This window comes from Centrocercus urophasianus, unplaced genomic scaffold, assembly GCF_019232065.1.
Source record: "Centrocercus urophasianus isolate 14NV4802_14NV808 unplaced genomic scaffold, USGS_Curo_1.0 seq_11, whole genome shotgun sequence".
Classification (NCBI taxonomy): Eukaryota; Metazoa; Chordata; class Aves; order Galliformes; family Phasianidae; genus Centrocercus; species Centrocercus urophasianus.
The window spans coordinates 68168334-68193018 of record NW_024884253.1 but is presented as its reverse complement, the minus strand read 5'-3'; the positions used below and the strand labels follow the sequence as shown (position 1 = coordinate 68193018).

At 40.6% G+C, this 24685-nt stretch overlaps 1 protein-coding gene across 1 annotated transcript in view; it reads right to left on the bottom strand.

The window, feature by feature from the left end:
* ANKRD33B (ankyrin repeat domain 33B) overlaps positions 1-24685 on the bottom strand; it is a 38048-nt gene that overhangs the window by 2688 nt on the left and 10675 nt on the right. Inside the window, exons 2-3 of the mRNA XM_042839807.1 lie at positions 8822-8951; positions 4394-4534 (exon numbers count right to left, since the gene is read on the bottom strand). Of these exons, the coding sequence (XP_042695741.1) occupies positions 4394-4534; positions 8822-8951 (271 nt within the window). The remainder of the gene's footprint in view (positions 1-4393; positions 4535-8821; positions 8952-24685) is intronic.

The window sequence follows — 24685 nt, the reverse complement described above, 5'->3', positions numbered from 1 at the left end:
ATGACAACAGAAGCTACAGATAGACCAGGGAGAGGAGGCTGGAAGAAAGGCACAAAAAGACATTTCCTCCTGCTACACTAGCCTGTTTCCGAAATCCTCCTGCCCGGACTCCTACCCCTGACTCTCTTGTTCTAGACTGTTGTCTGGTCCCCTTCTGAATACTCGCCTGTGTCTGTACTCCTTCCAATTAAACCTGACTGGAAACATGGCGAACTATATGGAAGTTGTTTGTTTGCTTTTCACATAACAGGCAAAGATTTACTAAGGGAAAAGTAGAAGCTAAGGGAATTGTGTCTAAATTTACCTTTGCTTGGAGGCTGCATTCAAGCTCAGACACTCAAGCTCCAGTCATTGCCTGAGCTGTGCTGCAGCTGTGCCTGGCCATGCGCCTTGCTGACCCTGCCCTGCACTCACTAGTTTCACCTCAGACCTCCCCTGTCCCTGTGGTCTTGCCTCATCACCATGGACTTAGCTGACTGTGGTTACTGTCACCCAACCTGCTCCATTCCTTCAAGAAGTACCCTTATTGATGAGGCCAGTGCCTCTGTGCCTTGCTGCAGCCCCTGGATCACTCATCTCTGAGGTTAAACCATCCCTCACTGCTCCTGACAGATGTGTACCCAGGTATTTGGGAAACTTTATCTCAGGAAAGAATACTACATGGTATAGAAATCCTGATCTTTCAGAGGAAATCGATGTTGACTTTGTAACTTGTTACACAAGATCTCTTGTAAGGCATGATTTGCTATCATGGTATTGATTTTCTGTACAAATCCAGAGGCATTTTTAAAAAAAACTGTCACTTAACAAAATGTCATACCTGCATGAGACATGAATAGTCATGTCCTCTTAAAAATATTAACTAGACACAGAATTAATGAATCACAAAATCCCAAGGGTTGGAAGGGACCTCAAGAGATCAAGTCCAACCGCCCTGCTAAAGCAGGTGACACAGGTCCAGATGAGTCTTGAATATCTCCACAGGAGGACTCCACAAGCTCTCTGGGCAATCTGTTCCAGTGCTCTGTCACTTTAAACAAGTTCTTTCACAGATTTATATGGAACTTCCTATGTTCAAGTTTTAGGCCATTACTCCTTGTCCTATCACACCACACCAGAAGAGCCTCATCCATTTGCCTCCCACCTCCCTTTACATATTTATAGACATTTATCAGATCTCCTCTCAGTCTTCTTTTCCCTAGACTGAACAAACCCAGGTCATTCAGCCTTTTCTTGTATGCGAGATGCTCCAGGTCCTTAATGATCTTTCTGGCCTTGCGCTGGACTCCTTCTAGAAGATCTGTCTTTGAACATGGGAGCCCAGTACTGGACACAACAGTCTGAATGTGGCCTCACCAGGCCAGAATAGAGGGGAAGGATCACCTCTCTCAACCTGCTGGCCATGCTCTTCATCTCTGAGGTGAAACCTCAGACTGTCCATCAAATCCTAGAGGGTTTCCTGACAGGCAACAATGCCCCTTTTGCTTGACCTTGCCTTGCTGAAGGGCCTTGAGAGAGAAATTCACAAAGTTCAGCTCTGTGATTCCCTTCAGACAATGCTCTGAATGAGTTTGAGTCCATCTGACAGGCAGAGAATGGGGCATGTCCTTGTCAGCACAGAACCATGGAGGCTCACACACGTTACTGCAGAAGATCCACAAGAGGCAGGACTTTGGGTCTGGGAGCTCTTAGCTCAGAAATATTGCTCAGACCCATAAACTTCCAGCACAAGAATTAGTTTAGGAATAAGCATCAGACCAAAAAGAAGAAAGCAAAATCACAGGAGAGATTTCCCAGGAGGGAGCTGAAGGTGGCTGAGGGCAACAGAGGGAGCAGGTGAGAGCAGCACGTGCATGGCCAACACATTGGCACTGTACTCTGTGTACTCTGTGTTTAACAGGAGAGCACAGAGAGGCAGGCATCTATTAAGCAGCTGTTTCACACACTGTATTTAAAGCCCAGTCTCTATGACCACTTCCACACCAGTGGCTTTACTGAAGCAGCACTGAGTTTGCACTGGAGATTTCAGCAGGGCTTGAGTGGTAAGCAATGATGCATTCCTGTGTTCCTGCCCAGGTTCACTGGCTGCTGGCACCATTCGGTCCTCGCTGTGCAACTACCCATGACAAACAGCCCATGAGAGGCTCAGCTCCTCTCTTTTTAACTTTGCATTCCCAAATCACAAATCCCTACCTTCCAAAGAATCACTTTGAAAGAGGAAACATTACAGCCAAGTGTCTCAGAGCACCTTCATCTTACCGTGATTGACCTTGGCCACTCTCCAGGAACTCAAGTTTTAGGAAGAACATCCACTTAAAAAAATCCAGCTCCAACCATCTATCACACTCCGCTGATGTCCCTTTCCCATCCAAATCATCCAAAGCAGCCAAATTCTACTCAGGCAGCTAGAAAAGTGAGCTTCCCTTTATTTCCCTCCTGCATTGCCATAAGAAATTGCCAGAAAACAGAGATCTCACCCAAGTCACTAAGCAGATACTGGATTTAACTCTTTTAGCAGCACACATGCCTGTTTTGTTGCTGTAACAACAGTCAGAGGTTATGCAGAGACTCATGGCTGATTACAGGTTCCTCCCCCCCCGTATTTCCATGTGTTCTTACTGTTTAACATAGAATTTAGCTGGAACCTAAGGAACTGTTTTATTTATGAAACTGATTTTTTCCCCAGATCATTCAACAACAATGTATTATGCACTCTTCAGCAAAGCAGTACTTCATAGTCAGCAGCCACTCAGTATCCCTTCACCCCCAAACTATTTCCAAATCCATTCTGAACAAGCTGCTCCGTCTTTCCATTTCACCAGGCTGTGCAGTGCTATACAATAACTGGATATTGAAATGGCCCCTGTTTTTCAGCTGAAAGTGTGCAGACCTGCAAAGTGATCACTAAAACATGTAAATAAACTGCAGTTTAAAAACGTGTGATATATTTTAACTCAATGATTCTTATGGAAACCTTCCAACTCGGGATATTCTGTGATTAATCCTACAAGCCTTTAGCCAACAGATGTTCTCTGCTACCCTCACTATCTCTAATGCACAACTAGCCCAACGTAACTTCCTGTAGGAAAACATGACAGGAGACTAACAAGGTCATTTTCTGTTTGGTGAAATGTTTGTTCTTCACACTGATCTGTCTGCTTACAGAACAGGAAGAAAAGCAGGTGACTGTTCAGATGCCAGAGGCAGCAACCATATGTTAAATTTGATGTCTATACTGAGTTACCTGCAATGATGGAAAGTTGTGAAACAGCTTGTCATGACTAAAACAGGCAGAACGAGTTTCCATCAGATCCCAAGTGATAATAATAGAAAGCCATGACACTGTCAGGTCAATCTGACAAGTTTTAAGGTATGGGGTTGAAGTTTCATTTTAATTGATAATTTATAACAGCCACTGGAAAATTCTGTACTGGCATCTGCTTGAAATAGACATTAGTTCAGAAAGTGCACCTGTGTCTAGCAATATACCAGCTCTAACCACTGTTTCATAACTTTGTTTCATAAAAATTTAACGCCAAAATGAATGATCTGACTCCACAAAACCTTGATTCCAGTGTAACAGGCTGGAGAACCTTGCAGAAAATACTGCCAGTTGCCATATCATTCAAGCATTTCTGTGTCACATCAACATCAAGAAACTGGATATTATAAAAATGGATGAAAGTAATGTCACTATGTTTGATAAATGCCTTCTACTTAAAACAGTCAAATTTAAGTTCTGCTTAGTATGAGAGTGGTGAGGTGCTGGAACAGGCTGCCCAGAGAGGTTGTGGATGCCTCGTCCCTGGAGGTGCTCAAGGCCAGGTTGGATGGGGCCCTGGGCAGCCTGCTCTAGTATTACATGTGGAGGTTGGTAGCCCTGCATGTGGCAGGGCCTTGGAGATTCATGATCCTTGAGGTCCCTTCCAACCCAGGCCATTCTAAGATTCTACAATTCTATGAAATTATGAAGGATTAAACTTCTGTGGCAGCAAAACAGCAGACATGAACTACCTATTCAACATCTCAGCCTACAGCTAAATGGACTTGTGGGATTTGGGGTCTAAACAACGATATTCACATGCTATCTATTATCATTTCCATAAAAACTTGTGTTCAACATTTGCAACTGTAAAAAAATAAAGTACATTAACATACATATGTACTAATTCTTTAATTGTTAACTAATAATTTATGTATCAATTACTCAACACACTAAAGCACACAACACTATGGCTAAAAGGTGTCGTATGGCCCTGCCAAGACTCAGCCTTGCTCCTCTACTAGAGGATGCTGCCCCAATGTTCTCACCATCCCTTGCTGATGTTTATGTGTGATGGACTAGTATTTGCAGTTAGATGATGAAGAAGAAACAGCAAAGCACTTTGCATACCTGCCATCATCAAAGCTTTCACGCATTCCGTTCGTCCCTGCATCGCAGATTTCATCAGTGCTGTAAATCCAAACACATTCCTCTTCTCAATGTCAAGCCCAGGGAAATAGTTCAACAAATAGTTTGTAATGGTTATGTGCCCTTAAAAAGAAGAAGAAGAAGAAGCAGAGAAAATCCATCACAGAATTAACAGCCAGCCTCAAGGTCAAACCAAAAATTGCTCCTGCAGGTTTGATTATTGCAAAAATACGGACGATGAATGGGATCTGTTCTCAAGTAATTTTTCTGCTCATTGCAGTCATTGGCTTCAGCATTAGGTGGCACTGTCCTGTGGCAGAACGCGGGATAGTCCTGGAAAGCTGGACTCCCACCGGCCCTCGGGTTGCCTTCAGTGAGGTTTTTTTCCACTCTGAAAATGAATCTAAGGTATAGGAATAATTAAAGATCAGAGGTGGTCACTCTGGGGTTGAAGGGGCCTCAGTTTCTTGTGCAGGAGGTCCTACTGACTGTCCCCTAAAGGAACTCCTAGCAAAGATTCAGCTTTTTCACCCCTCTGATAAATTTGAGCCTTACAGTCACAGTGCTCCATTAAGTAGTAATTACATGTGGTAGTTGCAGCCAATACTACGAGCAAACCATGCTAGCCATGGTACTAGGCAAATAAATATTTTGCACTGGCTCCCACATTTTTACTTTACCATCTGACCATGCAAAGCCACTTGTGTCAGCAGGGGTGTGCTTAGTAGCTGAAGCTATCTCTGGCTAGCTGGTGGGAAGACTAATTAAAACATCAAGCCTTTATAATTGGACCTTCAGAACAAGGCAGATATCCAGTGCCATTATGACTCATTCAAAAAACTTTACCCTTTTTTTGCCATTCATTTTATGATGCTTTGATGCTCTATGAAATATTGCAGTCTGCCAGGCAGCTGCGACAATCACAGTTTAATTACGAGGCACTGTAAAAATATTCTCATTTCTCTCTGCAGTCCAGCTGAATATTCTGTGATGCATATCACTCAAATTCATCTAGAAATGTTACTGAAGCAGATTATAATTCATATAGGACACTTTTTAAAGCTTATGCTGTCGCATCTGGTGCAGATTTCATCAGATGTGGCTTTGCACCAATGCAGTCCTGGACTCACTTTGGAAAGCAAGTTAAGAAAAGCTTTAGCACTGAACTTAAGATGTTTTCCAGCTGCTACTCCTTGCACCCTAGAATCTGGGAGCAGGGCTCTGCTACCTTGCCACATAACTGGATACCCTGCTGAAACCTGAACAAGTGGGGAGAGAGCACAGATCAGCTCAATAATGCCAGAGACAGGGAAAACCAGGGAAGATGCTCACAGTACCTTGGATGGGCTGATGGAAATGAAACGTAAAGATACAGCAAACTGCAGTAAGCTGAACAGCAAAAGTGAACCATGTTCAAGACAGGATAGAGTGACCCAATCCTGCTTACTCAGCACAGAGGCTTCAGCTTCACTGACTTTATGGCGTGAGACCAAATTCTGACAGGGTATCAGTTACTACCAGGAGAAGCTTCACGTCCAAGCTGTTTTGTAGGACATTTTCTGTTTCATCAATGTACAGCGTGCTTCATGATTGGTTTGCAACAGCTGAAATAATGCTTTTTGACAGAGAAATTGGAGACAGGAACCGAACCAAGGAGAAATGATAAAACAGACAATTTCTCAGCACTTATACATTACTAAAGATATTCTTCCCTTTGTCAGGACCATAGCTGCAGTAAGATGTTTTTCTGTGAATTGGAGGAAGCCTAAGAGACAACCCAAGGGACTTTGCCCAAGCAAAACTCTCTGGGGTACTACAGATGGCCCAACAGCGTGCGGGAAATAGAACACAAAATCCAGCGCCTTCATTTCACAGGGATTCCTGAAAATCACTTCAGTTTCAGTTTGCAGGAGATTCTGTCCTCTCGGGTTTGTTTCAAATTTCAAGTTCAAACAGACATCAAATTCAAAGCGAAACTCAAATCTGCCAAGTTTGTGTTCAGACCGTGCCATGTGCTTTTGATTTAAGGCCACAATGTTTGCTTCAGTTCTCCTGCATCTGTAGGAACTAGTGGCGCATATCTAAGCCATAAATCAGGTGAGTGAGTCTTTCATGATTTAAAGCCCGCAATGGAGGCTGCATGAAGCTCTGCAATAAATGAGCCTAGCACCAGGCAGGGCAGCAACACAGGATCTGAATCGAGCTGCTGCCCTGCTGTCTGTAAGCCAGCTCTACCTGCTGGAGGACTGGCATGCTGAGGGCACACTCCTTCGCCCTATGAGACACATTTAGTAAACAGCACAGATGTCTGTAACAGCTTAGTTCACTTTATTGCTACCACAGAGAGAATGTATGTAATGGTTACGATAATTCCTAATAATCTATTTAGTGCAGGCAGAAGGGTACTCTGTGTAATAAGGAGGATGCTCTGTCATATAGTGCCACTGCTTGGACATGACTTGTGTTTCCAGATAGCCTGCATTTGATTTATAGACACTGAATACTTTCTGACAGACAAGTAAAACTGAAGATGCACAGTCGTTATGATCTGTATGTCTGAGGTAGTTGCATTCTAATGTCTCCATTAATGCAAAGAAATAGGCTACTATGTGATTTGTGTTTCAAGAGCCTGCCCCAAACTGGACCTGTAATGAATAATATCCATACTTCAAAAGGGAACAATTACAGCCCTAAAGCCCAGCACATACCAATTACCATACGCTGCCACTAATGTAACTATGCCGTCACCAACAGCAGAACTGAGAATCAGCAGTTTTTAATTTAATGTAGACTTTCACCCTCTTTCCTTCTTCATAACCATTTTCCTTCCTTCCTTTTTGCTGCATGTTATTTCATTCTCTCATTTGCATCGATGTTACTTTTTTTTCCTGCACTTCCCCTGTTCTGCCAATTAATGACTCTATTTCTCCTTTAGCAGCACCACTGCCTATTTCTGGGCTTCACCCCTTGCTGGCCACTACCAATTTTCAGTTCTGGAACAGAAGAGCCTTACAGACATAGCATCCTTCTCAAGAGAAATGCTGAGAGACCAAGAAAACAGACCCATTTTCAAACCTGAAATGTACATTTGACATTAAAATGCTTTGTCTGTGGTTGTTTTTTCTATATGAATTATTTCTTATTGCCTATTGCTTCCCACTGATCTCCTCAGACTATTTTCTTCAGGTCAGCCCATGCAGAAAGGCTTCAGTTTAGAATGGGTTCTTTGAAAGATGTGAATCTAAAATTATCAAAATCAGAGGGGTAAAAGGAACTGAATTCAATGCTCATCTGAGACCCTAGCTGGTCTGCAAAATAATTCTATTTAATTTTAGATGCTGACTACAATGAAACAATATGTCTAGGCAGCCATGACACTTCTTAAGCACATACAGATGTTTATGGGACCATAACAAGAACAGAAGCACGCTCTGAAACCACCTGGATACCACCCTGCAGTTAGCCGAAATAACTAGACTTTAGTAGGAAATATTGTTGGTTTGTTTGTTTTTGCATAAATGTCAGAGAGCTTCTTGAATAATTTGTTTTGTAGAAATGATATCCAGTAAAACTGAATCAACCCACCACTAAAGGTGAGATAGCACAGGCTTTTCTTTCACTTCTTTGCAACACACCGCTTAGTGTTGCTACTTAAAGTTCAGCAGTAATTAAGCAGCATCTTTCACACTGTAGCTACTCTGGTTGCAGTGTTAACCACATGGTAATCCGTATTAATGCTACAGCTATGTCTCATGATGATGAATTAAACAACTGGTGTCAGTGTCAGAGCTCAGGATTATCATAGGCAGGGGAAAACTCCCCAGTTGTTAGGGGTTTGTGTATGCTTCTGCTGACTGCAGTCATTTGCAGAGGCACTGGGGATCAATAACAAGTGCTGGCAGACAGAGTCAAGTCAATGTCAGCCCTCCAGATTAATTCTGAGCTCATTGGTGTGAGTTATAACAATCAGGACGAAGTTGGTGTTAATGTTAAACCTTCTACTGTCCAAATTTGTGTTAGCACAGATAAATAAAAGATGAGAGCTTTGGAGACTTCTCCACATTAAAAAGCTGCCATGCTTACAACTTTGCTATGAACATAACTGTGGTTGCAATTCCTTCTTTCAGGGTTCTCTATCAGAGCTCACTTTTACGTGCAACACAGGACGAAGTTTGGTTACTCACTAGAAACATTTTATATGCTTATGTATAGCTTATTCACAGTCTACAGGATAAACATTGCTTTAGATTAATTAGTTAAAAAAAATAATGACAAGCTTATTTGGGAGCTTGGCCAGAATAATCTTATGCAGACTATTTTCTTATAAGGCCTTGAAAAAAATCCTACAAATAGCAATCACAAAATGGATCCCTCCTAAGACCCCACACAGGAGGCAGAGAAGACCCTTACCTGCCTGTGCAGCTGTGATCAGGGCCGTGTTCCCTTCATTGTCCTGCCAGTTCACATCAAGATGAGGACACTGTGATAAGGCTATGACAATATCCACATATCCTTGGTAACAGGCAACGATGAGACCATTCTGTAAGCAAAATACAAAGAGTTAGGCTTTCCAGACTCAGGATAAGTCCACTGAGGAAGCACATTTGCATGCTCTTCATTTGTTGGCTTTTTTTTTTTTTTAAAGAGTAAAGAACTGAGCAGGTATCAGCATAACCAGTGATTAGCTCCAGGCACAATGTTCAGATCCAAAACACAGCTTTCTCTCTCTCTGCCCTTTGGCGAGTAATGCTTCTCATTCCTCAGAAATACCTCAGGCAGTAGGCTTTATATTGTGCTACTTGGAAAGTAACTGTTTATAACCATCTTAAACTTACACAGCTATATACTCTGTATTCAAATGAGAATAAATCAAATTTTATTGTACAATAAAAGGAACCAGACAGATAGAATGAATTGTACCTAATGTGAATATGAATTCTCTGAACAACGGGCTTGTTCTCTGAAGGGACAGCAATGGGGAAGAGCTGTGCTCTTGCTGCCTGTTGCTATCTTTTAATGCTTGATCTTTGCCATTAGAACCTAGCATTTCTGATAAGCATAAATATAATCACTGTCAGAGTTCCTGTCTAATGTGCTTTATGACAGCTGGAAGCTGTACAGTTTCCAGGAGGAAGCCAAACCAGGAAGTGAACCTCAAAACTTGGCTTGGCATTGAGACAGCCTATCATTCAGCAGCAACAAACTGGGAGCTTCTCTAAAATGCATCAAAATACACTTGTCATTATTTACATGGAACTACAACGCTTAACTCTGACTACTTGCTTGACCACAACAATTAATTCCATTATCTCTAGCTGTCAGGGTGTCTCAGCAGTCTTGTGTCAACATGTGCAGAGCAGATGTGTGCCAAGTGAAGTCACTTGTGGACACACCAAAGCTTCCTGCAGCTGCCCCATATGGCCAGCACCGCTGCCCTGAGATCAGCATCAGCTACCAGAAGTATACGGTGAGAGACACACCTCAGCCTCCTTGGTGTCCCTGCACGCCCAGATGCACTGCCTGCTCACCACCACAAATAGCAGCAGGAAATAAAGCCTAGTTACGAAAAGAAATAAGAGGGGAAAAAAAACACTGTACGGGGGGGGCGCCCCCCCCCCCCATAGACACATATGAGGCAGAGCCATTCACCAAATGACCACAGCTGTGGCTTCTGATATACTGTCATCATAACCAGGTATAAATATTTCAGTGTCCTGGCTCACTCTCATTCTGGATAACTCCTTTGGTTTAGGCAGCAACCAGCTTTATTAAAGTGTGGAGGCAAGGGCAACTCTTTAGGATGCTCACAGGTTATCTACAATATTTTTCAAATACATTATTAGATAATTACTCTGATTTATTTTATTCTCAGCTCACCACTGTCCTCAGTATAAAACAAAACCCAAAACTCCTTTATAAAGAGCATCTCATTTTCCCCGTGAAGAACCTTTAATAATTCAAGCATTTTATTGAAACTGTACACAGGAGTCTGTTTAAAGACATATAGATACATATACACATAGTTATGACCTTAGATAACGATCATTAAGAAAATATGTGATGGATGGACAATATCTGATGGATTGTCCAGATGCACTCAAATTTTACTAAAATATAATCAGTCTTAGCTTTTTTTTTTTTTAAAAAAAAAAAAAAAAGTATTGATGTCCACATGGCAAGGATTTCAAACTTATTCTAGTTCTTTAAAAAACAATCTTTCATGTAACATTTGGGATGTAGGTCTTTACCACACCAAAAGCTCTGCAGATTTAAAACATCAACCAGCCATTCAGAAAAATGTCAATTACTACGATATCAGAAAACTCAGCATAAAACAATTTGGAGACCTAAAATTCTTGACAATAAGAAGCTGGATTCAATCTCTTGAGGTCACTTCCAACCCATAAAGTTCTGCAATTCAGTAAAGAAGTGGAATCCTAATCTTCTCGAAAATATTGGCAATTCTTGAGGAGAGTGGTATTTAACAAGTCGTACAAATTATTTGGACTAGTGATCTTCTCTAATGGAAGAATGTTTCACTCAGTACTGAGACATGCTCTCGCAGAAGATTTCCACAGGAGATACATTTCAGCAAGTCTGTGATTCTGAGATACCATGTCATATACTCTTTAGAAGTGAAAAGAAAAAGATTTTAAAACAAAAAGATAAAAAACAACAAACATTAGCTCTTCTTTTTTTGCAAGAAAGCTTTGGCATTGAAGTCTATAGGGTGTACTTCCCTATGTTACACACCAGCATTCTGATTTTAGCAGCAATTTTCTCTGAATAAATCACTATTCTGTGTTTTTAAACTGGAATCAGAGTGACGTGCTTCTCATCAGTGCCCAGGACCTCAGAGCCACCAGCAGGCCCTCCCACAGTACCCATAGTTGGTGCTTCACAGCATCACAGAGCAGCAGTGGGAAAGGCAGCGGTCCTTGGTGCCACATTTATGGATGTTTCAGAATAAACATTATAATAAACCCTTGGATTTGTCTGGACCAAACCTGGATCAATGACACCATAATAGTTTGTAGTTTTAGGCTGTTTTTTCCCCGCCTTTTTCTCCTCTTTCCATTCATTTCTGGTACTGCCTGTCCTCTGCTTGCTGAAAGTTACTATATGAAGGTTGACCAGCAAACACCCAACCCACCACAATATGAGTTAGCAGTCAGGAATTTTTAATTTCTTGTAGCAACCATGCACAGTTATTATATGTTTTGAGATCTTTCTAAAAATCTCAATTAATAATTATTAAAAAAAAAAAAACAAAAACAACATTTCTTTCAGTAAAGTGTTTCTTGAAGCAATTGGTACAGCAATTGATACAGTATAATACAGCTGTGCATCTTATGTTTCTCAGAAGATAAAAAGAAAGCATTATATATAATTTTACCTAGGAAATTCTGAATCTGAACAATCTGATTATCCTCACACAAGACAACATTTTATCTCATTTGTACAATTTACAAATGTACAGTTAGAAGAGTAGCATGGTTAGGATAGCATTTTACGGGTTTATAGCCAGAAAGATTATGATGGATTATCATGGCAGAAAGAGTCAATCAATGAAATGCTCACTCATGTTCCTTGGCTCACAATGAAGTACTCCAAAAAGAGGAAACTCCAGAAGAGCTCCTTCCTCAGTGGCAGCCAGCCCTTAAATGGGGTCTAGGAGAGGTGCAGCCCCCCAGGAGAGCCTCTAGGCCTCTAGGAGAGGCTCCATCCCTTCCAGGCACACAGCTGAATTGCCTTCACCTGTGCTCCCGTGGCTGACTCGGTGCTTGCCTCAGGTGATCAATCAGGGGTTCAGGCTGTGACTCAACAGTTCCCATACACTCATTACAATTCTACTAAGGCATCAGTTATTCTGCTTCTTGTACAAATAATTTTAGGGCACTTGTGAAATGGTCAGCATGGTCAGAAATGGTCAGAAAATAACAACTTTTTTTAAAAATTGAATTTGCTTTTTTTTTTTTTTTTTTTTTTTTGTCGAAAAGATAAATTCCCAGACATATTCCTCCCTTTAAAACTTCAACCTTTCTCCATCTATGTTTTCCCTCCCCTCCCTTTCACATATCCCCAACCACCACTTTTTTGAAATGATATAGTAATGGCTCAAACTGTTCTCAAATGCATGCCACAACAATTAGTGACCAGGAGAAACAGCTCTTGGTGTATCAACCACAGCATTCCTGATTCTGAAGGGCTGGTTTGTTAGCTGACACCCGTCCTCTCCTGCTTGGCAGCCAGGGTTCTGCCAGTCATCTACCAAGACCAACAAGACACAACAAACAAAAAACCTGCTTTGTCCTCTGCACAGAAGGATAGCTGAGGAAACCATCAACGTAAAATGGCAATGATGCTTCTGGACTATAAGAAAAGCGATTTCGTCACCATAGGAGTCTTGGCCTGTCGGCTTCCTTGAGTTGCGCAAGAGATCCCTTTCATTTGTCAAAACAGTTTTCATGTGACAGACAAGAAAGCATGTCATCCATTGTTTCTACATTAAAATTTACTGCAGATTGTGTCACATAACAGGAGAGATGTTGAAACTGATCTCAGCAACAGGTTTTGTGTTTTTTTGTTCAACTAGAAGCTGCGATACTGCCAGGTGTTGAGGAAATATTTAGCATTTCACAGAGCCGCCCCACAGTTTTTCTGGACAGTATGACATTTTTCATGTTTATGTAACTAACATTTTTGAAAGAACCTCCTTTGTTTTAAAGTGACAAGGCATAATTAGCTGTATTTTATTTAGATTATCTGGCAAAGCAGACAGTCCCAATTTTCCATGTATTATATATAAAATATACTGATTGTCCATGTATTATATATAAAATATACTGATTGTCAAATGGATAATTTCAGGCATGGGACTACCTGAAGTTAACCACGCATTTCTGCATCTTCCTCAAGCAGTGCTTAAGAACTCCAAGAGATTTACACCATTCTTCTCTAACTGGAATAATGGTATTTATTAAAAATTCCCACAGAGGCATTATTTTGAAATGTGCATGTTTGTAATATAATAAAATAGCTGGAGATTAAATGTCATTCATTTTAAACTGAAATGTCTTCATGTGCCTTTGATTCCATTTAAGACTTGAATAATGCTACCACTACAAAAACAGACTCTGACTTGCTCAGCTCTGCTGGCTAATGACATAACAAATCTGATTAAGTGAGACAATGGTTATCTCAGGAGACAATTTTATAGATCAGATTTTACAACAAAAATACAGATGTCATGCTATTTGTAAACTAGATCATTGTGGATAATAGAGATCAGAAAAATACCAGAGGATCAATAAGGAACTCAAGCTGAACAGCAGAGCAAATCACATACAGCACACAATTAGTTTAGCTTTAAAAAAAAATTCTTCAGGCAACTTATTTTCTACCATGATGCTGAAAATAAAAACAGATCAAAAACAGATAAAAATAAGCTTTTTGCTTATTATCCCAGAAAAAAAAAAACGGAAGTGTTTCTAGTAGAAGGCTGAACTGACGTTACCCACTTTGTTTTATAAACATCGGGATAAAGAGCTGTCCAGTTTGTTTTGTGAGCAGTCTGTATAGTATTAGTGACAATTAGCAACAATTCTGCAAGGTTGGCTTAACAGATTAAACCAGCATGTAATTGAATTAAATGATAATGATTCATTACAATCCATAATCATAAGCAGAGAGAACTATGAAAATTATGCCTAAGTTAAAAGCATATTGCACAAACAATATTACAAGTAATAGAAATGGAAGAAAAATAACATATAGAGTAACAAGAAGTTTTAAACTGTCTTCCATTCATTTACCAAAATAAAAAATAATTCATAAAATTAATATTTTGTGTTATACATAACATGAAAATGTATCTCCTTTTAATTACATAATGCCAAATAATCAGAGCAAGTACTGCAAAAGAAATCCCCTAGTGTTATTTGAGGGAAAAGCAGATCTCCATTACTCTGCCACTCCATGGAACTTAGGTTAACAATGAAGCTCCTCATCTGTATCCTGGTAAAAGAGAGTAACATTTAGTGCTGAACATCCCTATTGGCTTTGTACTAATTTGTGTACAATGCATAAAATCTTCCAGTCCATATAAAGCAATCTGAGAAACTTTTGTAAGTGGCTTGAGCTTACATTGTAATTGGTTTAGTTGATGAGATCAGCGGTGACTGAGATGAGGTAATTATTTGGGTCATCAGCCCCATGAGAAGTGGTGGTTATGTGCCACAGAAATCCATCAGGCGCATAAGCTTTAACATTATCTGCAGAAAATAATTCAGGCTGACCTTTGAGAGATAGAGCTGTAACAGCATAGCCATGTGCAAATTTATATTGGGGAAAAAAAAAGTCAGGAATTCAAATGAATTTTGTTCAACCCCTGTTAGGACAAAACCCAGCACCTGGCCTGGGGAGATGCTGATTTTGCAGTGGCAAGTAACGAGACAGGTGCAGAAAGGTGTTCTGTTGAGGAGGGATGCAGCAGCATGCAATTCCCAATGATCTGCAGAGGAGCACAGAGCCTAAAGCAGAATCTGGCAACAAAAGCAAGCCTGAACTGACTGACACTACACGTTCCAGCAGCTGAACATGCAAAGCACAAAAATGCCACCTTTGCTTCTCAGCATTACAAACCAATTCATGTTACAGGGTGAATCCCACTCCAGGAGGAACAAACACGAGGCAGTCTTCAGACATGCAAATGAAGAGCCACAGTTTTCCCCCTCCGTTTTGTGGGATATGCTCAACTCACACATTTCGTAATCCCCTTTCTATCAGTCAGGCTGCATGTCTTTAAGTAAAGGTATAGCTGAGCAGATGTATCATCTCTGCAAAAGCCCTTACTTAATCTAGTCTAATCTAAATCTTGGTAATCACCTCTAAAAATAGTCTCAGGAAAGTTCATTTTTGAATGAGCTCACAAAATCTTGCCTTACACAACAAATAAAACCACTGCTACTTGTGTAATGAACCAAGTAACAAGAACGAGCACTAACATCACAGTGACCAGCATGCACAGCCTGCATTGGTTTCGGTGTTACTAGTGGTACCAACAGCTGGCAGAAGCCCTCAGAAGCTGCTGCTCAGGGCTGTGAGGGAAACACAAAGGGTAAAGCAAACACACAGTGTGGTCAGAGATGTTCCAGTGGGAAGGGTGCATATGAAGATATGGTGATCACCTCTCTGCCCACAGCAGTGGTGAGGTCACACCTTGAGCACTGTGTGCAGTTTTGAGCCCCTCACTGCAAGAAAGACATTGAGGCCCTGGAGTGTGTCCAGAGAAGGGAAACAAAGCTGGTGATCTGGAGCACAAGTCTTATAAGGAGAGGCTGAGGGAACTATAATTTTTTGGTTTGAATAACAGGAGGCACAGGGGAGACACTAATTGCTCTCTATAGCTCCCTGAAAGGAGGTTGTGGAGAAGTGGAGATCAGCCTCTTCTCCTAGATAACCAGTGACAGGACAAGAGGCCTTAAGTAGTGCCAGAGGAGGTTCAGGTTGGAAATCAGGAAAAATTTCTTCTCAGAAAGAGTACTGGAACAGACTGCCAGGAAGGTGGTGGAGTCACCGTCCCTGGAGGTCTTCTAAAAAAGATGTGGCACTGAGGGGCATGGTTTAGTGGGCATGGTGGAGATGGGATGACATTTGGACTAGATGATCTTAAAGGTCTTTTCTAATCTTAATGATTCTACGATTGCGCCAAACCTGAATATCATGTTTTATCATGATTAAACCTTCCACTCCTGAGAAGTTTGATGAGAAGAGAATGGGACTGTTACACAGAAAGTAGCAGTCCTCTCTCCTTATCACTCCTGCAGGAAGTTCTCCTGGTCTTCCTATGAGGCAACCTGATACTCAAGAGCACTTCCCACAGCTTATCTTCTAAAAGAAACTCCTTTATCTGTGTTATCTTCTGCATGCACTGTCCCCAGATCACGTTGGTTGCAAAGGGCTGGGGGGCTGCTGAAGTACAGAAAACATTTTTTTTTTTTTAGATCTAGCTGCAGAAACAACCATGCAAAAATAAAATGAGCTGATGGGCACGGAGTTGAGTTGCAGGAAGATAGGACTGCATTGCTAGCTGAACTCACAATGTGCATTCAGATGTCACTTGGTGATTCTTCTTAAACCAGTAGAAATGGAATCATGTTGTCACATGAAAAAAAAATGTTATTTTGTTCTTTCATTTCTAGACACAGCTTGAAACAGAGAACTGAAGACTTGAGCACATAGAGAAGAGCAAGTTGTGGGTACAGCTAATGCAGGAATACCTTAACTTTGGGGCACCTGAGTTAGGAATTTAATGTGATTCTGTTAAAATATACACATGCTTATAAATATATAGGTTTAACTAATTTATTTGATCAGTATGTTGGCACATATACACATTCATGCTAAAGACCAATTTTATAAAAATAATATATTATTTTACAGTGACAGCTGGTGAGACTATATTAGGAATGTACTGATCAGCCTTAAGTTCCATCAGGTGGGAGAAATGCCATTGCTAGTGACAGCAGGCTTGTGCAACAAAACCAATAAGCAGCATGAAGAAACGTGTATGGAAAGGGAGGGAACGGGATCATTCTTTCACAGAACAGAAGAGAGAACAGAATCAGAAAAGCTACATTTGAGATATTCCGACAGTACACAGTTAAGCATGTAGTGCATGTGACACCATAGGTCACAGCAGAAGGTAAACAAGATACAACCTTAGGAAAGGAGTATGCAAGGAAACTGTAATGAAAGAGTGTATCATAAAAACAGCACAAATTTAAAATGAACTGACAGTTCATCCAGTAGAGATGCAAAAGGCTACTGTACTTTCATTAGCCATACACAAAGAGGAAATTATCACTGGATTCAGTAACATGGAAAACAGAGCAGGATTTTGTTTCTGGGGAAAAATTCTGCATTCTGGCTTAGGGAGGCCTGGCTGCAAAGGACTGAAAATGCTGTGGGAAGATGGTAGGGGAAGTAACACTATTTTTATCAGGTTACATGTCACATTTTCCATTTATTTAGACCATCGTGTCAGGTACAACTACTAAGCAGTGATGATCTCTGACAAATAATGCAGCCTTACTAATCCTAGCTTTACTGTTTGTATAGCACATACTAATCAGTGTTAATACTGCCAAATGTTAGCACAAAGTTTTGATAGTGTTGACAGTAATAATACATGATACACAGCAGCCAAATTTATACATTCCTCCTCTCTATGCCTGTCTTTCAGTACGTGTGCAACATATGGGTCACTCTTCTCTGGCTTCAAAGAGGGAAGATACCTGTGAAACAGAAGCAAGAGGTCTGGCTTCAAAAAACAGTATAAATGGCAAACTTCATTTTAATGAGGGAATGCTGATTTGGATTTTCTGAACCTATCACAGACCCCATGTCAGCAGCTCAGGGCGTACCATCCCTAGCAAACCAATCCACCAGCTGCAGAGGGCTGCAGTAGGTGGTGCAGCAGCCTCCCACTGACACCAGGATCCTGCTCCAGTAATGGTGAGCTCATCTCAATCTCAAATTTCGTGTCACAGCACTGGCTTGCCATGCAACATTTATCAAGGCTTCCAAGGGCTATAAACAACCCTGTCAACAAGGATAATGTATTTGTTATTACTGAAGCAGACTGAACATTATTCAGCATTGCTATGAACCGGCATTTTCAACAAGCAGTGGATTTAAGACATTGTGGGGTGGAACACTTCCTCAGGAGCACAAGGCCACAAACTCTGGCTGCTCCTGCCAGTGCCAGAGCCTCAGGGAGCCAGGGGACTGCAGGAGAGAAATGAGGTTGTAATAAGGATCAAACTACACCTTCTGTGGAAATAAGTGCATGAAGATCATTTTGAAAGATCTCTCCATTTCCAGAGTACTTCAAAATCTAAGGTTATAATAATTATCTACCAATCAATTTAATTATTGAAGTATACATATATACATACTTTTTTTTTTTTTTTTTTTTCTTATCAGAAAGGCAGTGATCTCCACTGGTGCAGATTTTTATGAGTACAGCATGCAGGCTCTTGTTCATTCCTGGTGAAAATGCAGAGCTAATGCTGGTGACCATGTTGAAAAATATTGTTTTATAGCTGAGAATTTGTTCCATCAAATAGTGTTATTGTGTTATTTTGCAGCAGTCGTCATTCCATGGAAATAAAAAGGAGGCATTACTTTCAGAGCAACCTACACATATCTGTTCATACACATTTAATATTAAAAAGAAGAGGCAGCACCATTTTATAAACTTATTTTGTAGTATCTTCAGAAGCAATATGAAATCCAGTTTGTGCACTAACCTATCAAAAAATAAATCCCTCGATTTTAAGGCCTATCATTAAACTCTTTGGCCATGTGTTTAATAGATGCATTTTCCTTGCTCTTTCCTCTGTTCTTTCAGGCACAGACTGCCTGTAGCTCAGGTCTGTTGCAAGAGGCTAAGAAACATTTGAATGCATCGTGTTGGTTTGTGTTTTTCTTTCCCTCAGAAGACCTCTCCAAAAATATTAATTCACAAAGTCTTTGTAAACAATAAATTTAAACTTGACACTGGCTGAGAAATAAATACATAATGTTCTACCCCCTCTGTTCCTAATATCTCTCTTCCATAAACAACATTTATTTATAAAGGTCATAGTGTGGTGCATTCTCACTGTGGAACTCTTTGAAGAGACGCATCCAGAGATGAGTTTGCAAGGACCCTCCTGTGGCAGTGAGCTCCTGTAAGTGATATCAGTAAAGACAAAGCAACCCAGAAGTTCCAGTGCCTTTTTTAAAACTTTTGTAAACTCATTTAGCTGGTATTTCTCTGGCCCTTCTCACTGCGGAATCACATCAGACTCAAAACTTGTTAAAGAGCTCAAGAAGAGATCTGGCCACTGTGGTTAATCAGCCACTGAAAGCAAAGGTTTCAATACTACAGAGATCACCTTGATGATGGAAACTCATGTGGATGAAAACTCTTCCTTGCAGAGGCCCTATACTCAACAAAAAGAGCAACTGCATTCCCTTCCTGGGATACTAGAGGTGAAGGACTGCCTACACACAGAAGTATCACCCTACTTCTTCACCTTGTGATCTAAAGAAGCTGCAAGAGCAATAAGACCAATCTCTTAATCCACTGTTTGATATTAAGTTTAATAACATCAATGGATAAGTAACACACTCGTATCTTCGTTCCCGTCCTCTGAACCTCACTGTTTCTTTTTTTCTATGACACTTCTAATAGTAACCCTCCTCACTGATGTTGGATCTTCTAATAATAAGCTGTATTGATCTTGGAACTGACTGAGCAGACTAGGAAGTTGCAGTAAACATTCCCTCCCAGTGGGAACAAAAAGAAGAGAGAAGGTCAGCTGCCCTACCACAGAACAAGGGGCAGAACAAGGTTAGTATTTAATCCTGATGCACATAAAACTCTGGATTCACCCGATATACTTCATTATAGATGAGTTATCATATAGCAACAACCATCATCCTCTTTTCAATCAAGAGGATGACTTGGTAACAACAATCAGTAGGAGCAATTCACAAAACATAGAAGCTACTTACTGATATTCTGAAGAAAAAGTGTGTTGAAATATTAGTGGTAGAGATGAAAAAAGCTTTCCAGATGGAGCAGGTTTTTGGTTTTTTTTCACTACTACCAACCAAAGAACCCACTGTTGTGAAAATAATGTTCTTCCCATTAGCTTGTCTCTTCAGATTATCATCAGTTAGGGCAAGTGACAATGTTCTTCTGATCTCTTGAACAGCATTCAGGTCCTTGAAAGCCCTTATCATTACGCATTCAACAGTGAAAGAGTTTCCTTTATCTAGGATGTGCATCTAATTTCACCAGTACTGGATTTTGTCTCATTTATGCCCCATCCTGCTTTCTTCCAACAAGGCAAAATTAATATATATGTACGTATATATATAATTCTCTGAGCAATAGAAGCATCCCTTGTGATTTGATGAGAAGCGTCTGTTTTTCGCTCAGGGACCTACCACCTACGGTGGATTTTGGATGTATGGATTAGTTTCAGGTCCTGTGATACGAAAGGTTTGCAATCCTGTAATCCTACAGCTCTGTATAACAGCTACTGTGGGATATTACAGATGACCATGCAGGACGCCAACAGCTGGATTTTTATTGATATAAAATTTATCCGATAAAACTCACAGCCTTGGATTTAAGCTTGTGAAACTTGGAGGAACGTACCACGATTCTCACATTTCTAAGAACTCTTTCACTTCTCCCCACATATTGCACTGCTGTTTACCAGTGCTCCACAAATGGTACTGAGAACTGGCTCTCCACAAGGACGGAGGCTTAAATTCAGCCTCAGGAAAGCCATGTTATCTGAATACTGGAGATTTTCCATTCTGGCTGAGAACAGTACTTTTGAACCAAGTATGCAATTTTCAAGTAATGTACAAAGAATTATCTTTGCTAAGAGTATAAAATTTATGCCCAGGTCTTTCCTCTTTTGTAGCTGTTAGAAACATCTCTTTACTGATCTGATTAAATCTTACAACAATACCATGTGAAGGTTTTCAAAGTTTGCCAAGCATCACAGTAATTACAGGTCTAACATTTTCACATAACTGCACATTTAGCTGCAGCCATCTTGAAAAAAAAAAAAAAGGGATTAGCAAATAGGTCTGTAAATCCCTTAGCTCTGTGTGTTGCTTCCCAGAATGTTTTGTTTTTCTGTTACAGGAGGACACTTCCATCAGCGCAGCACTGTGTTAGGTCACAGAAGCTGTCAGGGCCGATCTGTTGCATCCAAGCAAAAAGGTTGGCAAGCCTGGGGAACTGGACATGTTTTTCTGCTGAAGATATAACAAAGATCTACCAACAACAACAGCGATTCCTAAATGGTAAAAAAAGACTTTTGGTAGAAACTGACGTGGTTGCTTGGAGACAAGCCCATGGAGCCACCACAGAGAAGGCCTGTCAACACAATTTTCCCCTTTTTTTCATTCCCAACTCCACAGCACTGGACTTAGCTAAGAAAAGGAAACAAAGAATCAGATTACCTTGAAGAAATATCGTAAAGGTGATTCTGTGAAACTGTGGGCATTTTTTTCAATTTTATATAAATGGAGACCATAATAAAGAAACTCTCCAGCAACTGGACAAGTGCAGGATGGTTAGCAGTAAACAGGAATAATGAGCATAAAAAAGAGTAATTATGCATCTAGAAGGGAGACAGCATGTGTTTGTGTAACTACATATTCTATTATAAATTTGGCATTTAGTTATTAGTGATGTATGACATCTTAAACGAAAAATTTCAGCCATGTAGCCTAATTATATATGTTACTCTAAACGAACAAAAAAAACCCATTTCCACTCTAGTAACAAGAGTCATTTTTATGAAGTTAGAGCTTGTTCCTTTAGCAATTAATTACTCAACCCTTCACACTTGTGGACAAAGCAAATTGTTTTGCAGGAGTCTGAGGCAAAAACCAGATTGATATTTGACTGATGTTTACATATGCCACAACGAAGACATGGAAAACGTTTCATTCTGTAGATTTTTGGCACTTGGCATCTTGTCGTGGTGCCATATCTGAGCACATGGAGTATAAGCCATCCTCCTTCAGCAGCAGACCACTCTGACCAGCAGTCCTTGGAGTTGTCTAGCCTTCCTGTGCTCCCTGTGGAGCTGAACTGGGGTGCAACAGCAAGACCCTTCACTGCCACCACCTTTATACATATGCTGTTTCTTCAGCTATAATCTATGAAAGGGAAGAGGGGTCACGTTGGATATCAAGAAAAGGCTCTTCACCAGAGGGTGGTCAGGCCTTGGAACAGATCCCAAGATGGCAGAACCCAAGAAGCATCTGGACAGTGCTCTCAGATATGGAGTTTGAATTTTGGGTGGTGCTGTTTGTAGCCAAGAGATGGACTTGGTGATCCTCAAGGGTCCTTTCCAACTTTGGATAGTTTGTGATTCTACGAAAGCAAATGCATTGAAGTCTGTATTTTCTGTTTTGCTTTTAATCTTGAATAGGTGTGATGTGCCTACAATGTAGCCTTCAAAGCCTCTGGATGCTCCATTTGATAGAACTTCATGAGTCTTGTGCCCAGCACTACAGAATGACACCCTGAGTCTCTTTCCTTGCCTCAGAAAGGACACGCAGGTCTGGTGAAGTGGTATCAAGCCACACAGTAAGAGTGATTCATACAGGAGCAATAAACAAAATGAGATGAGTGCCATAATGATTTCAAAGAAAACACTGTTTTCAGGTGATGATCCTTTCTATTTCTGAGTCAGAGTTGTTGCATTTTTTCTATCAAAAATTGTGTGCTAACTCATAAAACTCAAATGGATATTAGAAAGCACACTGAGGAAATATCGAAGTCTTGTTTCTGTCAGACACCTGACAATTTTCAATTTCCTTCTCTTTTTGAAACTCATGAACAAGGAAAATAGATTTTACAGCCAGAATTGAAAATTATTGATTTAGTAGCATCTTGTCTTCTGTGTATCTTCATTGATTCACATTAAATCATTTGTGGTGTGAAGAACTTCATCAGTATGCTGCTTTCTGCATCAGAAGTCTCTGGTCTAAACATTTTCTTAATTGTCAGTAGCCTTATGGAGATTTAAAATATTTTCAGATAATTTATAATCAAATTTTGAAGTCATTTCTACTTTCCCTATCAAGGGTAGTACAATTTTCACTACTCTTCAGAAATAGTTTGATATGGAAACAGGCTGCGAAGCTCTTTCCGTTAGCTTTTATTTAAAATTCAACCAGGTGATTTAGGTCTGTGCAGCAAATGTGCACTGTAGTAAAATAAAAGGAAGGCTTGTTCAGATCTCCCTTCACTTGCACGAATGAGAAAGAAATGAAATGGAAAACAAAAAATATGGTCAAGCATAGTCACCTAGTCACCCTTCACCTGCAATTCATCAGGCAAAACATCTTTCTCATGACTTTTACAATTACTAACCAAATTTTGCAGCTTCTTATTGCAGACCTCATTTAAGTTCAGGTACTACAATTCCAAAGAAAGGTAGCAGTATTTCTTGCTGTCACATGATAGCTAGTTAGTGGATTTGATAGCTTTAGGGACAGCAGACAGTGCTAGATCTGATGTACAAAAAGTACTGTAGAGCAGCATCACCTTGCTAGAAACCTCCAGGCCTTTTTTTCTTTCTTATCTGAATTCACATTCCTAGAGAAAGAGCTGTTCACGGTATGCGTGTTGTCCATTAAATGATTACCCTGTGGTATCTGCTTTATTTTTAAAATTCAAAAGCAACTTTTCAGAGTCCCCAGGCAACCATACTTCTTGTAACAGGTGTGACTTGGTGAGGCAGCTCTGGTCTGCTGCATCAAATTATCTTGCTTTTGCAGCAAGTTTTCCACACTTGTGTCATGGATTCAGTGCACTCCGTGGGAACTTGTATGAAGATAGGTACTGTAAATGCACCAAGACATCTGTGTTCAGCAACCCACATATAAGCTATTTTAATTCAGGTAAGACACTAGCAAGGTGATGATCTACTAGTACTGTGCTAAGGCTCCTACTTCACAAGCAATTATGTTCAGGAATACATGGACATGTTGCACTCTCACGAGGAAGAATTTTTGAGCTGGGAAATGTCCACTGCCAGTATAGCAGCAGGAGAAAACACCAGTTCCCAAAGCAGCAAAATGAAGCAAAGCAAAAATAGCATCAGCATCCTTCCCATAGAGGACATGCAAAGGGCAAGGAAGAGTCAGCTCTCCACTCAGTCAGCAGTCAGAGGACTGTGTGTTGGTGAGGGCTGATACAGCTTGTTCTTTGCTTTTCCTTCCTCCATGCCTAAAGACATTTTTATTAATACACAGCTAGTCTTCACATGTTCCCCAATCAAATGGCAGCCCAAGCTTTTTTTCATAGGAGCAAAACATAGCAAGATACTAGACTTTCTAAAAAATAAATGCCAAAGACTTCTGCTTTTTGCGAATGTACTGAGTACATTCTGTTATTTGCCGCCATCCTTCTTCCAAAGGTCCGTAACAGTGGCTCATGTAGCAGTCTGGCCATGCAGCAGCAACACAGACAGGACTTCCCACCAGGTACAATCTGGGACAGCAGCAGTGGTTGGTGGGGCCTCAGCGCCAGCATACCTGACTCACAGGCTGCTCTGAAGGCAGAGCCTTGCATACAAAGAGCCGAAAGACAAAAACAAACAAATAAATGCTACACAAAAACGTAACATTCGTGTGTGAGAGTTTTAACATATCACTAGATTGGCTGACTAAGTATTA